Source organism: Mobula birostris, chromosome 7, assembly GCF_030028105.1.
Source record: "Mobula birostris isolate sMobBir1 chromosome 7, sMobBir1.hap1, whole genome shotgun sequence".
In the NCBI taxonomy this organism is placed as follows: Eukaryota; Metazoa; Chordata; class Chondrichthyes; order Myliobatiformes; family Myliobatidae; genus Mobula; species Mobula birostris.
The window spans coordinates 114,852,094-114,868,684 of record NC_092376.1 but is presented as its reverse complement, the minus strand read 5'-3'; the positions used below and the strand labels follow the sequence as shown (position 1 = coordinate 114,868,684).

General features: G+C 46.5%; 1 protein-coding gene across 2 annotated transcripts in view; it reads right to left on the bottom strand.

Annotated features, from left to right (window-relative positions):
* The window catches only part of LOC140200386 (semaphorin-4C-like), a 79,262-nt gene that overhangs the window by 44,817 nt on the left and 17,854 nt on the right, over positions 1-16,591 (bottom strand). For both annotated transcript variants that reach the window (XR_011886613.1, XM_072263646.1), the window contains exon 3: positions 1,054-1,113. Coding sequence is in view for 1 of the 2 variants with exons in the window: in XM_072263646.1 (XP_072119747.1) it covers positions 1,054-1,113 (60 nt within the window). In the remaining variant the exon portion in view is untranslated. The remainder of the gene's footprint in view (positions 1-1,053; positions 1,114-16,591) is intronic.

Here is a 16,591-nt window from a genome sequence, read left to right as displayed (position 1 = left end):
CCTGGAACCTACCAACCTTCTCCTTCCCACCCTCCCCCCACCTTCTTTATAGGGCCTCTGCCCCTTCCCCCACAGTCCCGATGAGGGGTCCTGGCCCGAAACGTCAACTCATCGTTTCCACGGATGCTGCCTGACCTGCTGAGTTCCTCCAGTGTGTTGTGAGTGTTGTTTAGAACAGGTCAGCTGGTGATGCAGCTAGAGGAGCCTCTGCCTCATGGTTACAGTGATCTAGCTTCAGTCCTGGCCTCCAGGGCAGTCCGTGTCAAGTCTGTACCTCCTCCCTTTTTGCCACACAAGATCCCTCCCGGTGCTCCAGTTTCCCACCACAACATAAAGATGTGCGGATTTGAGGGTTAATCAGTCTCTATAAATTGCCCCTATTGGTGGTTGAATCTAGGGGACATTGCTGAGAAAGTGGGGGAAATAAAACAAAGGGTTTAGTGTAAATACTGTAGGTGTTTTTTGGCTAAATGGATTTGATGGGCTGACGGGCCCATTTTCTGTTGCATGATTCTGTAACCTATTCTGAGATAAAATAAAGTTTCATTCCCCTTTTCTGAAACCAGTCCCATTCCTCCTCCTGGCTAACAGCAGAGCGACAACACTGAGAAGTCTGGGAAAGCAAGAAGAAAGAGAAATGTTGAGTATATACAGCACAGAAACAGGCCCTTGGCCCATCTAGTCCATGTCACCCCATTTAAACTACCTACACCCATCGACATGCACCAGGATCATAGCCATCTATGCCCCTTCCATCCATGTACCTATCCAAACTTCTCTTAAACATTGAAATCGAGCTTGCATGCACCACTATTTTGGCTCGCAAGACCCTCTGAATGAAGATGTTTCCATTCATGTTCCCCTTAAACTTTTCACCTTTCACCCCTAACCCATGACCTCTGCTTGTAGTCCCACCCAACCTCAGGGGGAAAAAGCCTGCTTACATTTACCCTATCTATACCCCTTTGCTTGAAATTCAATTTCTATTCGATTTACTTTCTTCTTCTGGGGGTTGTGTGTGGAGGGGGGCAGGGAGAAAACGTAAATACATACCCTTGTCTTGCCGATTGCAGTGCAGTCCACCCTCTCCTTTTCTGCAACTTCCCACGTGATCTGTCACAGAAACAGATGCCTATGAATTGAGGGGTACAAAGAATGCAGCAAGCAAATAGAGAATAGATTCGTCAGTGTGATGTGCGCAATTTGTCCCTGACCTTACAGACCTGACTCAGGACACACAGAGGAAATGAATGAGCAGCAGAGCTTTATTAAATAGTGAAATAATACTGTTACTGCAGTGATAAAGTAGGAAAAGCAGGACTTTTCAATGCACAAACAGATGTTTCAAACTCGGATCGCCCAATGAAGTAAAGGACAGATAATTCTGGAGAGTCATTGACAACTTGTTAAGAGTGAAAAGAGTAGAGGTTATTGCCTCTGGGAACATTGGAATTTATGGCACATACTATTCACCCCCAAAGTGGATGCACACAGACAATTTGCAGGTTTTAGAGCAAAGAGTTGCTCAAAGTTCAAAGTAAAATTTTATTATCAGAGTACATATACAATATGTCACCAAATACAACTCTGAGATTCTTTTTTCTGTGAGCATACTCCACAAATCAATAGGATACTAACTATAACAGGATCAATGAAATATATAGTAGAACATAGGAGACAACAAACTGTTCAAAGGCAAATATAAACAAATAACAATGAATAATGAGAACATGAGATAATGAGATAAAGATAAAGCATCCTTAAAGTTTGGTTATTGGTTGTGGGAACAGCTCAATAGATGAGTGCAGTTGTCTCCTTTTGTTCAAGAGCCTGATGGTTCTAGTCCAATAACTGATCCAGTGCTCCATACATCACAGGAAATCTGCAGCAGTTCAGCAGGAAAGGGGGCATGTGGCTGCTCAGCCAAACACGTTCCAGAACTCTCTGAGACTTGTAGTGGGTCAATGGAACATACTGCCAGATGATGTGATACGGCAGGTACAGTTACACTGCTTTTAAGAAGTAATAGGATAGGTACGTGAATAGGAAAGGTTTAGAGGGATATGATGGCTGGTGGTGTAGTGGCATCAGCATTGGGCTTTGAGGCAATTGGTCCCGAGTTTGATTACGCCTATCTGCTTGCAAGCTTTCCATCTGTGTCGGGTTGAAGGTCGAGCTGGCAACTCGGTCTTATAAAAATAGGAGTCCATAAGGTGTGGAAAGGAACAACCACCGTTCTTTCTGCCTAGTGCACATGTGTGCAGCTCTCCCGCCATGCACCGCGGTAGAAAAGACCGGAAGTAAAACCCCACAACCCGGAAGCAACCTCGCCTTACAAATAGCTTTCCGTAGTAGGGGTATTGCTATATTACCATTATCCTAATTTGTATTAACTTATCTTTTTAATGCTTACATTACAACACTTCTCCCCCTTTAAATTCCAACATTACCCAAATGCAAATAACTGAGAAACAAATAACAGTGGTGTCATTATCTTATCCGGGTTGCAGGGTTTTACTTCCTGTCCTTTCTGCCCGGTGCGCATGCATGTGACTAACCGATTTAGTAGGTCGATCTTGCCTTTCACTAAGGCCGAGGTAGGGGATCTTGGACTTAAAAAGGTTGGCTACCACTAGTGTAAAGAATGAAACCACCTGGGCTTTTACCTGATCCCTGCTGTCCAGGAATAAATACAGAAACTGCCGCAAACACTCAGCAGGTCAAGCAGAATCAGTGCTAGAGGAACAGAGTTAACTTTATAGTCTCAACACCCAATGTCAAAACTGAGAAAGAAACTCTTGGATTCTCTACCAGTGAACACCAGGACTGGCTTGAGGTGAAGGATCAGGAGCTGACTAGCCACAAACACCGCACTTCAAGGGGGGGAAAAGCAGATGTAGCAGCACCTGAAGGCTGAGGTTCAACAAAAGTTCCATGAACAGATGGATGGAAAGGGAACAGGATATCCAGCAACTCGCGGATAACACGCATAATTTCTTCAATGCTGTCAAAACCATCTGTGGCTCAAATACCCAGGAGTCCTCACTGACCAGTGGGATTCGCTGTTCCACAGCTGCTTGAAGTGCAGAAGGAATAACTGGGGAGGGACTGAGCACCTCAAGTTTATAACTGGAGCTCAAACAACCCAGCCATCTACTTCATAAAGCTTCCTCTGCGCCACCTGTAGCAGAGTTTATGGATTCCATAGAAGGCTCAAAAATCATGGTGTAAGAGGCAGTTACCCTTAACTCCAGGGCAGTGTTCAGAAGTTCAAAGTTCAATGTACATTTATTATAGAAGTACAGGTGTCCCCCGCTTTTCGAACGTTCGCTTTACGAAACCTCACTGTTACAAAAGACCTACATTAGTTACCTGTTTTCGCTAACAGAAGGTGTTTTCACTGTTACGTAAAAAGGCAGTGCGCGCCCCGAGCAGCCGCTCCTCCCCCGGATTCGGAACTGCGTTCTAGCTGGAATTGCTTAAGCACGTGCCTGTGAGCAGCTGTTAGCAAGATGAGTTCTAAGGTATCGGAAAAGCCTAAAAGAGCTCGTAAGGGTGTTACACTTAGCATAAAACTAGACGTAATTAAGCGTTTCGATCGTGGTGAACGAAGCAAGGACAAAGTGAGTTTGGTTTGTGGAAGTTGACGAGGATGATGTTGAAGAGGTTTTGGCATCCCATGACCAAGAACTGATAGGTGAAGAGCTGATGCAATTAGAAGAGGAAAGGATAACAATCAAAACCAAATGCAGTAGCGAACGGACCGAAAGTGAAGTTGTCCAGGAACTGAATGTGAAGCAACTGCGTGAGATTTTCACTGCAATGATAAAGTACGACTATAATTTTGAAAGGGTACATCAGGTTAGGGCATATTTGCAAGATGGTTTGACTGCTTACAAAGAACTGTATGGTAGAAAAATGCGCAAGGCTAGCAGTCAAGCATACTGTCATTTTTCAAGCCTTCCACATCAGCCACAGCAGACGATGAACCTAGACCTTCAACATCGAGGTGGGCAGTCATAGGAGAAGATGAGCTGCCTGCCCTGATGGAAACATACGATGATGAGATGACACCCCAGTGTCCCACCACCCCAATCCCTGGGCCGCAGACGGATACCGATTCGCGGAGAATGCAGCAGTAGCCGGGAGGCACCCAGCACATCTTTAAGAAAAAAAGCTGAAATAAGCAAGCTAAATAATTAGGTGACGTCCGGCACGTAAATGTCGGCCCAGAACAGAGGCAATTGCCGATTGCGTTACCTCTGATCTGGGCTGACATTTGCGTGCCGGGAGGCACCTAATTAATTAGCTTGTTTATTACGGCTTTTCTCTTAAAGATGTGCTGGGTGCATCTCGGCCACCGCTGGACCCCTGCATGCTTCGCGGATCGCTATTGGTTGGCGGCCTGGAGGTTGGGAACCATTGCACCACCCCAACCTCTGACGACTCAGCCTAACACACCATCATCAGTGTGCTCGGCGCTGTCTTCCCGATTCCAGTAAGAGATACTACACTGTACATACATTATTTCTACTTTACATCGGCTGAGTATTTTTATGTGTTATTTGGTATGATTTGGCAGCTTCATAGCTTAAAGGTTACTGGAGAGAGTGTTTTTGCCAAGAGCGCTTGTGCCGTGCTTCTGTCAAGAGCGCTTGCGTGAGATTTTCGCTGTGGAGAACAATGCAGGCAATGATTGTAGAGAAGTATTTCTACTTTATATAGGCTGTGTATTTATCATATCATTCCTGCTTTTACTATATGTTACTGTTATTTTAGGTTTTATGTGTTATTTGGCATGATTTGGTAGGTTATTTTTGGGCCCGCGAATGCTCACAAATTTTTCCCATATAAATAAATGGTAACTGCTTCTTCGCTTTACGACATTCCGGCTTATGAACCGTTTCATAGGAACGCTCTACCTTCAGATGGGGGGGGGGAACCTGCTATATATACACATCATACAACCTTGAGATTCGTCTTCTTGCAGGAACCACAAAATAAGAAACCCAAAAGAACTCCCACAAAAACCTAACAGACACCCAATGTGCAGAGAGAGAGAGCAAAAAAAAAACAGATCGGGTAAACAATAAAAGTAAACAAATAGCATTTAGAACAAGAGTGAGTCCTCAGACATGAAGCCCAGAGCAGGCCACAGCCCCAGCCTCTGTTCATGACAAGGCAGAATAAATGTTGCAGAACCCACAGACATGAAGCCGGGAGCAGCCAGAGCAGGCCACAGCCCCAGCGCGGCGAAGAGCGGAGTAGACATCGCGAGGCAGCGAGCAGAAACAGCCCAACCCTCACCCCTGGTCCCCACACCTTGCCTTTTCAATCCATCTGGCCTGGCATTTAAATCGTCCAAACACCAGGTTATTCCTCGCTCTAGGACCCGAACCCTGTTGCTTCGGTATGCTCTAGGCTGAACCTCACCGTTCACGTTTTGGCCCGTATCCAACCCTTCCAAATCGACCTGTGCTTAGATCAACCAAACCTCCACTCTGACTTTTCTCTGCTTCACATGCCCTGACTCTGTCTTGAACAGGCCTCCATCTTGCTCCAACTCCTCCTCAAACAGGCCTCCACCCCACTCTGACCCCGTTTTGCACCTGCACGCTTTGACCCTCAACTCAGCCTCGCCTTCGCATGCCTTTTCAATGTTTGCGGTGATTGTCTACCATAATCTTTTCCAGAAAAAGTGTTATTAATAAAGAATTTGCTTGTATTTCTTTTGGGAACTGCAAGTTGTCACTTGCCTTCAGCAGCACCATCTTAAACCGGAACCCATGGAGGCCTCAAAAACCATGGTTTAAGAGCCAGTTACCCTCAACTCCAGGGCAGTGCCTAAAGAGAAGAGGACACAATGTTTGGCAGTAGCTGCCTATGTTTCAAACAATATACATTATACTGCTGAGTCAGTTACAGTAGATAGGTTTTGAATATAATACCGCAATCGATTTAGTATGTGCTGCAGTTCACATTGACTTCTTTTATAAAAAATATACAGATACAATGTCAGTGAACAGTGTGTCTCGTGCTAGTCCATCAAACATTCAAAGGTTCATTTATTACCAAAGTACGCATACAGCATACAACTCTGAGATTCGTCTTTTCCAGATAGCCACGAAACAAGGAAAACCTTGGGTGTCAAAGAAAAGCATTAAAACCCCCCCCCGTGCAAAAAAACTAGCAGATTGCACCAAACTGCAAGAAAAAAGAATGGGTGATACACAGAATGCAAAAAAAGATTAAAGATAGATAGATCAATGTCAATGTTATGCTAGGCTTCATCTGGAAGGTCAAAATGACTTGTCGATGAAATGAAGTGTATGATTCAGCCATATTTTGGCAGACATCCCACCTCTCCCGGAAGTTCTGGGAGTCTCCCGCATATTAATAGTGGCTCCCTGATGCCCGCAAATTATATACAATGTCCCGGAAATCAATTTTTTTGAGACAGCGAGCGCTAGTGACCATGAGAGAGAGAGAGAGAGAGAGCGAATGCACGCGAGAGAAAGCGAGTGTGCGCGCCATGGCAGAGTGTTCAAAAAAAAGAAAATATAAAACGTACGTCACCCCAGATTACCCTAAAGTGTACCCCTGCCTAATAGGGGTCAAAAATAATGGCAGTGTTGTTTGCTGCACTGTTTGCAACAATGACTTTTCTATTGCCCCTGGTGGGTTAAGACTGTTAAAGACATATTGAAGTGAGATTAACAGGTGTCATTGGTTCATTAGCATAGCTAACATTATTTAAACTAGTTGGCTAGCTGCTAAGGAGCTACTCTATTGCAGACATCCCACCTCTCCCGGAAGTTTCGGGAGTCTCCCGCAAATTGATGGTGCTACCTCCCTGAAATGAGTTTTTGCAGGGTGGGATGTCTGTTTTGGGCAAAGAATATTCTGCCTTCTGCCCTCTTTCTTTCCAGCCCTGATGAAGGATCTTGGCCCAACATGTTGACTATTCATTTATCTCTATAAAATCTGCCTGATCTGCTGAGTCCCTGCAACACCTTGTGTATGCTGCTAAAGAATATTGTTGGTTCCTTCCATGACCTTTTTTAGCTTAGGAGTTGATTAGTACACATACTCAAATCATGATCAAGTTAACAAGTCTAAAGTACTACCCAATGGTCAAAACTGTACACTACATGTTCTCACAGCCACATTTCAATGATTATTCACCTGGTTGCTATGGGAAGTGTAGTACTCTGCCACAGAGGAGTGAATCTCTGTTGTTAAAAATACTTGGTGTGTTAGGTCACATGCTGCTCCCACTCTCTGGTTAGCTAAGAACATAAAAGACAATAGATTTTACTGATTCCACATGTCCTAAGGATGAATGTGGCCAGAACAGTATCAGGTAACAGAGTTCAGCAGAAGGACATCTGATTAATATCAGTAAATGGAATGCTGAGCTATAAATTTGGACTGTGTACTTAAAAAAATTGTAGCAGCTTTGAAGATAGTGTTGAGAGTGCTCAATAGAAGAACAGTATTCAAGGGCACCGCAATAAAGTTGAAATAGTGCAAATTACCTATAAATCTGCAGTTTTCAATGCTGTCTTCGTAGGATGGGCATTAGGCTATACCAGGATTGTTAATAATTGAAACAGACTGGAGAAACGGGGAATGATGCTATAGGACCTGAGTGCCAATTTTACAGAGGATATTAAAATTATGAACAGTGATAATAGGGTAAAGAGTGACAGACTGTTTCCTCTGCTTAGAGTGAGGAAGATAAATTCTTTGGAATAGTGATTGTATGGAGATTGAAATGTATTGCCAGAGGGAAAGTGATTTAGCTGGACACTATTGTACGCTTTCCTGAGTGGAGAAGGAGTCAAACCACCCTCCCAGGTGGGGAGGATTCAAACTAACCGCACATTGATGATTTAAACATTTGCTTGCATGGCAGAAGAAGAAGGTCATTGCGTGGATAGTTCTGGATGGAGCTGCCATTTTTCTGAAGCAACATCTCTTAGATTTGGGCTGTTATTTCACCCATTGATGTAAGCCTGAATTTCACTTTCTTAGTCCCTAACAATATCTGCACAGCTCTGTTTAATTCAGCAGCTGACAATTACTCAAGAGTTCATCTACGACATTAATTCTCAAGCTTCAGAACTATGAAACAAAAAGGCCCTCTGTTTAAATATTGCCTTCAGGAAAACAGGGTTTTGATTCATCTGCCTCTGATAAAACAGAAGTCTTCTATTCTACTGTGGGGCCAGGAATTCTGGGAAAGGAAGATAAAAATGCAAAAAATATTTTACAAGTCTGGCAACATCTGTGGAGAGAGTAAGTTGTTTCAGGTTGATGAATTTAAAAAGGGTAGTTTGAGGTGGTGCATTCTTTTTTTTAAATACTGGGTTTCTGTATGCTCCCAATGCATAGACTTGGGGTACAGAATGCTCCTTCTCCACCGTGAACCATACAATGGTGTCTAGCTAAATCATTTTCCCTCTGGCAATGCAGTTCAAACTCCATATAATCACAAGTTAAAACTGTAATATATTGTATCTATTGTTCTTTGTCTAATGACATCAGTCGTAGAAATATAACAAATCACACAGAGAAATGCAGAACTGCTAAAACCAGTGCATTCTTGTTTCACAATCTAACTATTCAGCACAAATCACACATTAATGCACTCTAATTTCTTCTTTTTCGGAAGAGCGATTCAGAAATTCATATTATTTGCAGAATTAACCTATTAAGAGTCATATGAGATTCGTCAGATGCTGCAAGTTTTAAGCAACACACACAAAATGCCAGAGGAATTCAGCAGATCAGGCAGCACCCCTGGAAGGAAATAAACAGTCTCTGAATCCTGGTGAAGGGACTTGGCCCGAAACGTCAATTGCTTGTTTCCACAGATTCAATCTATTCATACGATTCCTATTGGTGTTTCACGTTCTCGTCAGAACAGTCTTCTGTTATTTCCATTTCTGAACTTACTTCTTTAGTCAAGTCAGTAGAATCTTGTGATGTTTCTCCTACAATCTCCTCAATGTTTTACACTAGAATACATTCATGATCACCTGTCTTTTCAACATTTACTTGTACAGTGTAGTTCTCTTGCAGAACAGAAGTGAATTACATGTAGACATCAAATTATACCTCCTCTTAAAAGTTCAGAGTAAATTTATTAGGGAAATACATTCCTTTGTGAGCATACTCAGGAAATCCAAGAACCATAACAGAATCAATGGAAGATCACACTCACAGGATGAACAAGCGACCAATGTGCAAAAGACAATTAACTATGCAAAAGAGAAAAAATAAGAATAAATAAATAAATAAGCAATCAATATCGAGAACATGAAATGAAGAGCCTTTGAATGTGAGTCAGTTCAGTTGTTGTGGGAATAGTTCAGTGATGGGGCAAATGAAGTTGAAGTAAGTTATCCCCACTGGTTCAACAGCTTGATGGTTGACTGTTTCTGAACCTGGTAGTGTGAGTCCTGAGATTGCTATACCTCCTTCCTGATGGCAGCAGTGAGAAGAGAGAGCATGACCTGTATGGTGGGGGTCCCTGATGACGGATGTGGCTTTCCTGCAACAGCGTTCCATACAGATGTACTCAGTGGAGGGGAGGGCTTTATCCACAATGGACTTAAGCCGTATCCAGTACTCCTTGCAGGAATTTCCGTTCAAGGGCATTGGTGTTTCCATTCGGGACTGTGATGCAACCAGTCAATATACTCTCCACCACACATCGATAGAAGTTTATCAAAGTATTAAATGTCATGCTGAATCTTCGCAAATTTATAAGGAAGAAGAGGTGGTGCCATGCTTCCTTTCTAATTGCCCTTATGTGCTGGGTCTAGGACAGGTCCTCTGAAATGATAACACTGAGGATGGTCCAGAACATCTAGCTTTGAATCGTAGATTGTCAATATCACATCATTGTATCTCTACTCAATATCACAAATCCTATCAAGTATCTTAGTCACGATTTCATTTCTATCTCAACAGCTTCTCTTCTAACATTCCTTTTCAACATTCCAGCAATATTTGCAGGAACTAAATTCAAGCATGTTCAAAGATAAAGGGATGGGGGAGCAGAGGCAGGGAGGGGATAGGCAGGAAAGGTGAAGAAGTAATAGGGGAAAACACAATGGGTAGTAGAAGGAGGCACCTCCGCTCCGCCTGCCACAACAGACAGGATCTCCCAGTTGCCACCCACTTCAACTCTGCTTCACATTCCCATTTGGATATGTCCATACATGGCCTCCTCTACTGCCATGATGAGGCTAAACTCAGGTTGGAGGAGCAACACCTCATATACCGTCTAGGTAGTCTCCAGCCCCTTGATATGAACATAGAATTCTCCAACTTCCGGTAATTCCCTCCCCCTCCCTACCCCTATCCCTATGTCACTCTGCCCCCTCCCCCAGCTGCCTATCACCTCCCTCATGGTTCCCCCTCCTTCTACTACCCATTGTGTTTTCCCCTATTCCTTCTTCACCTTTCCTGCCTATCACCTCCCTGCTTCCCCTCCCCCACCCCTTTATCTTTCCCTTTACTGGTTTTTCACCTGGAACCTACCAGCCTTCTCCTCCCCCCCCACCCCCCCACCTTCTTTATAGGGCCTCTGCCCCTTCCCTCTTCAGTCCTGACCAAGGGTTCCAGCCTGAAACGTTGACTGATCGTTTCCATGGATGCTGACCGACCTGCTGAGTTCCTCCAGCAGGTTGTGAGTGTTGCTTTGACACCAGCATCTGCAGAATATTTTGCGTTTATGATTCACATATCTCTTCACTCCACCATTCTTCATAAGTGAAACAAACGTGTGGTTAATACTGTTTTATCTACAGAGTCCCTCAAACGTAAGTGAACAAAACTAGGAGCTATTATCCAAGACAAGCTCATCCGGTTGCCATTACATAACAGAACGGGTTTTCATTCAATTGTTGTTTTGCTGTTTTACAGGAACCAAAACATTTCACTACAAAATATTGAGTGACAATGTATAGTGACAATGTACACCAGGAGGTTTCAAAATAATTCCTTTTCCACAATAAACAATGTGCACTCTTTGGAAAGGTCTTGCTGGCCATTTTTACCTCTCAATGGCTTGGTTCTACAATATAGTTATCTTCTAGCAAGATTATTGTTAAAGCCAGACCAATAAACAAAGCTTATGGCTGTGGTAAACCATATATATATGTTGTAAGTGGGTTACCTGTCTGAACACACCCCTCTGCTGACTGCCCCTGTAGCTCCTCCCACAGATCCCTGAATAAAGGTGATTGCGCCGTTGCTCCTCCCCTCAGTCCAGGGCAGATACTCAGCATGGTGGACGTCACATTTTACTGCTAATAAAAGCCTTTCAGTATTTACTCTACTTCCAGTCTTTTGGAGTTATTGATGGTGCATCAATTTTATTAGCAGTAATTTTAAAGCATGGAACACGTCCTGAGACCCGACAAGCTAGACCTCGACCTGCAGACACCTGAAGCCGGAAATGCTTTCGAACTCTAGCTGACCTGCTTCGAATCATACCTGGAGCAGATTGAAGTGACCGAGTCCGCCGCGAAGCGCAGAGTTCTCCTTTCCAGGGTCAGTCCACAAGTCTACTCGATGATAAGAGACCAGCCGAGCTACGACGGCGCGATGAGCGCCCTCAGAAGAAAATACCTGCGGCTGGTAGACAGCGTCTATGTGCGACATCGCTTAGCAACGTGGCAGCAGCGGCCCGGGGAATCAAGTGCTGAGTTCGTCTGGGCCCTACAGACACTCGTGCAGACTTGCGGCTGCCGAGAACTGACGGCCGAAGATCATGCGGAGCTCCTAGTGAGAGACGCCTTCGTCACAGGGACCAGGTCAGTGTATGTGCACCAGTGGCTGCTGGAACACGCCGATCTTACCTTGCATTTGGCGATTGAGCTGGCTGACACGCTGGAGGCCGCTTTCCACAACTCTGATGCTCTCCAGGTACACGATCTCCCGATGGCCTCGTGGACGCCACAGACCCCGCAACCCGCCGGCGAATCGACCACGGCTGCTGCCAGTTGCGAGTCCGCGAAGTGCTACTTCTGCAGATTCGAGAAGCACCCCCGGAAACGCTGCCCAGCCTGACAAGCTACCTGCTCCAGCTGCGGAAAGAAGGGCCACTTTGCCAAGGCCTGTAAGTCCAAACTGTGAGCGGGATCAAGCAGCACCATGGGGGTTGCCATCTCGGCCATCGCCATCTAGCCTGCATGCTGCCACCATGTGCGAGACATGGGGGCGGCCATCTTGGTCGGCGCCACCTCCCACCGCCTACGACCAACGGGTGCTCACGGGGCACCCCACCGCGCCAGACCAAGACAGTGACTCAACCCCAGCATCCGTGACCCTCGACCAAAGCGCTCCCCTCCAGCTCTCAAGGTCCATGATGGACATCCTGGTGGAGGGGCGCAGGACAAGCTGCCTGTTTGACACGGGTAGCACGGAGAGTTTTATCCACCCGGCCACGGTGCAGCATTGCGAACTCGTGATACAGCCGGTAAGTCAGAGGATCACCATGGCTTCCAGGTCGCATAGAACTGACATCCGGGGGGGGTTGTGTAGCGACATTAGTGGTGCAGGGCACAGAATATCGAGACTTTACATTACTGGTCATGCCTCAACTGTGTGCCCCTGAGCTGTTGGGGTTGGACTTCCAGAGCCACCTGAAAAGCGTGACAATGAAGTATGATGGGCCCCTCCCACCAATTACTGTCATAAATCCCCTGTTTTGTAGAGATATGTCACGTACCCGGCTACTGACCACACACACACACCGACCTGCGCATCCCACCCAACATCATGCCAACTGCCACACTACCGACACCACTTGTGGCCTCTCCACCCTCAGGATCCCTCCCCCACTGCTGTTCGCCAACCTGACCCCCGACTGTAAACCTGTGGCAGCTAAAAGCAGGAGGTACAGCGCGGGGGATAGAGCCTTCATTAAGTCGGAGGTGCAGCGGCTGCTCAGGGAGGGGGTCATTGAGGCAAACACAAGTCCTTGGGGGGCGCAGGTGGTGGTTGTTCGGATCAGGGAGAAAAATAGGATGGTCGTGGACTATAGCCAGATCATCAATAGGTTCACGCAGCTCGACGCGTACCGTCTACCCCGCATCGCGGATATGGTCAATCAGCTAGCACAGTACAAGGTGTACTCGACCGTAGACCTAAAATCCGCTTACCATCAGCTCCCCATCCGCTGGGAGGACTGCCCTTACACTGCCTTCGAGGTGGTCGGCAGGCTTTATCACTTCCTGCGCATCCCCTTCGGTGTCACAAATGGTGTATCTGTCTTCCAGAGGGAAATGGACCGGATGGTGGACCAGCGCCAAGTGAAGGCCATGTTCCCATATCTGGATAACATCACCATCTGTGGTCACGACCAGCAGGATCACGACAACAACCTCCAAAAATTTCTCCAAGCGGCCAAAGCTTTCAATCTCACCCATAACAAGGACAAGTGTGTATTCGGGACCACCCGACTTGCTATCCTTGGGTGTGTCATGGAGAATGGAGTCATTGGCTCTGACCCCGACCATATGCACCCCCTGTTGGAACTCCCTCTTCCCAACGCCCTCAGAGCACTCAAAAGGTGCCTGGGCTTCTTTTCATATTATGCCCAATGGGTCTCTAACTACGCAGGCAAGGCCTGCCTCCTGGTCAAGTCCACCACATTCCCCCTCTCAGCCGAGGCCCGCGCGGCCTTCAGCTGCATTAGAGGGGACATTCATTGCCAAAGCAGCAATGCATGCGGTGGACGAGGCCATTCCCTTCCAAGTAGAGAGTGACGCCTCTGACTTCGCGCTGGCTGCTACCCTCAACCAGGTGGGAAGACCGGTGGTGTTCTTCTCCCGTACCCTTCAAGGCCCTGAAATTCGGCACTCCGTGGTAGAGAAAGAGACCCAGGCCATAGTGGAAGCCATTAGGCACTGAAGGCACTATCTCGCCGGCAAAAAGTTCACCCTGCTGACTGACCAGCGCTCAGTCGCATTCATGTTTAGTAACCAACAGCGGGGCAAAATCAAAAATGATAAAATTCTGAGGTGGAGAATCAAACTCTCCACCTACAACTATGACATCATGTACAGGCCTGGGAAGCTCAACGAGCCCTCCGATGCCCTATCCCGGGGAACGTGTGCCAGCGCGCAGGTCGACCGGCTATACGCCCTACATGTAGATCTTTGCCACCCGGGGGTCACCCGGCTTTTCCACTTCGTGAAAGCCCGGAACCTGCCTTACTCCCTTGAGGAGATCAGGGCGATGACCAGGGACTGCCAAGTCGCACTTCTACCAACCCGAAAAGGCACAACTAATCAAGGCCACCCGCCCCTTTGAGCGACTGAGTGTCGGCTTTAAGGGCCCCCTTCCCTCCACCGACCGCAATGTGTACTTTCTTAACGTTATCGACGAGTACTCGCGGTTCCCCTTCACCATTCCCTGCCCCGACACCACTACCACGTCAGTTATAAAAGCCCTGCGCAAGCTCTTCACTCTGTTCGGATACCCATGCTATATCCACAGTGACAGAGGGTCCTCATTTATGAGTGACGAGCTGCGCCAATATCTACTGGCTAGGGGAATTGCAACCAGTAGGACCACGAGCTATAATCCCCAGGGGAATGGACAGGTAGAGAAGGAGAATGGCACAGTGTGGAAAGCCACACTCTTAGTCCTCAGGTCAAAGGGACTGCCGGTCTCCCGCTGGCAGGAGGTCCTTCCCGAGGCACTCCACTCCATCCGCTCCCTGTTATGCACGGCCACCAATGCCACCCCTCATGAGCGGCTCTTTTCTTTTCCCAGAAAGTCGACCACTGAAACCACCCTACCAACTTGGCTGACGTCCCCGCGGCCAGTGCTGCTCCGGAAACATGCGAGGAGCAATAAATACTCCCCGATGGTCGAGAGGGTTCACTTACTTCATGCGAACCCCCAGTATGTCTAAGTGGTTTTATCTGATGGGCAGGAGGACACGGTCTCCATCCGCGACCTGGCGCCCGCAGGAGCTCCGGGCCCCTACCCTGAACACTCCATGGTGACCATTAACCCCGTACCCACCAATATATGTACCCACGAGACACCGCGCACTCCAAACCTACACAGACACCACACGACACTCCTATACCGGGCGCGACACACACGCACGAGGGATTAACAACACCTAACGTGCTGGCACCTCAAGTTAGGCCGGAGCCAGCACAACCACCGTCGCCGGTGCTACGTAGATCACAGCGACGGACTCGACCGCCTGATAGACTTGACCTGTAAATATACTTGTTTTAAATATTGTCAGTCACTTCACCCCACGGGACTCTTTTCAAAAAAAGGAGGGGTGAATGTGATAAACCATATATATATGTTGTAACTGGGTTACCTGTCTGGACACACCCCTCTGCTGACTGCTCCTGTGGCTCCTCCCACAGACCCCTGAATAAAGGCGATTGGGCCATGGCTCCTCCTCTCAGTCCAGGGCAGATACTCAGCATGGTCGAGGTCACACTTTACTGCTACTAAAAGCCTTTCAGTATTTACTCTACTTCCAGTCTTCTGGAGTAATTGATAGTGCATCAATGTCCACAGTTGTTGTGCACGCAATTCCTGAATATTTAGTGTATAACTCTCCTAAAATTTATCTTCTTACAACAAAATGTCACATCCTCGAGGAGTAGTAATCTTGGCTGAATTCATTCATTGATTAAACCACAAACTCATCATACTGAGCATCATCCACAAAGTTTCAATGCACTTCAATGAATTTACAAGCATTTGGGTTAGTCAGCACGGCTTTGTGAGGGGTAGGTCATGCCTCACAAGCCTGATTGAATCTTCGAGGAAATGACAAAACAAATTAACGAACATATAGCAGTAGATGGGGTAAATATGGATTTTAGTAAGGTATTTAAAAAGGTTCCCCATTGTAGGCTCGTTCAGAAAGTCAGGAGGTTTGGGATCCAGGGAGACTTGGCTGCATGGATTCTGAATTGGCCTGCCCACAAAAGGCTGCGGTTGGTAGTAGAGGGAGCATATTCTACCTGGAACACAGTGATCATTGGTGTTCCACAGGGATCTTGCCTGGGACCCCTGCTCTTTGTGATCTATAAATGACTTGGATGAGGATGTGGTGTGTTAGTAAACTTGAAGATGACATGAAGGTTGGTGGCGTTGTGGATAGTGTAGAAGGTTGTCATAGGTTTTAATGGGGCAATGACAGGATACAGTGCTGGGCTGTGAAGTGGTAGATGGAGTTCAGTCTGGAAAAGAGTGAAGAGATACACTTTGGAAAGTCGACACTGAGGGCAGAGTACAGGGTTAATTCCAGCATTCTTAGCAATGTGAAAGAACCAAGGGATCTTAGGGTCCATGTCCATAGTTCCTTGAATGTTGCCATGCAAGTTGATAGGATGGTTAAGAAGGCATGTGGTGTGTTGGTCTTTAATAGTTGGAAAATTGATTTCAAGAGCTGCAAGGTAATATTGTAACACTATAAAACTCTGATACAACCACACTTGTGTTCAGTCCTGGTGGCCTCGTAATAGGAAGGATTTGGAAGCTTTTGAGGGGGTGCAGAGGAAATTTACCATGGTGCTGCCTGGAT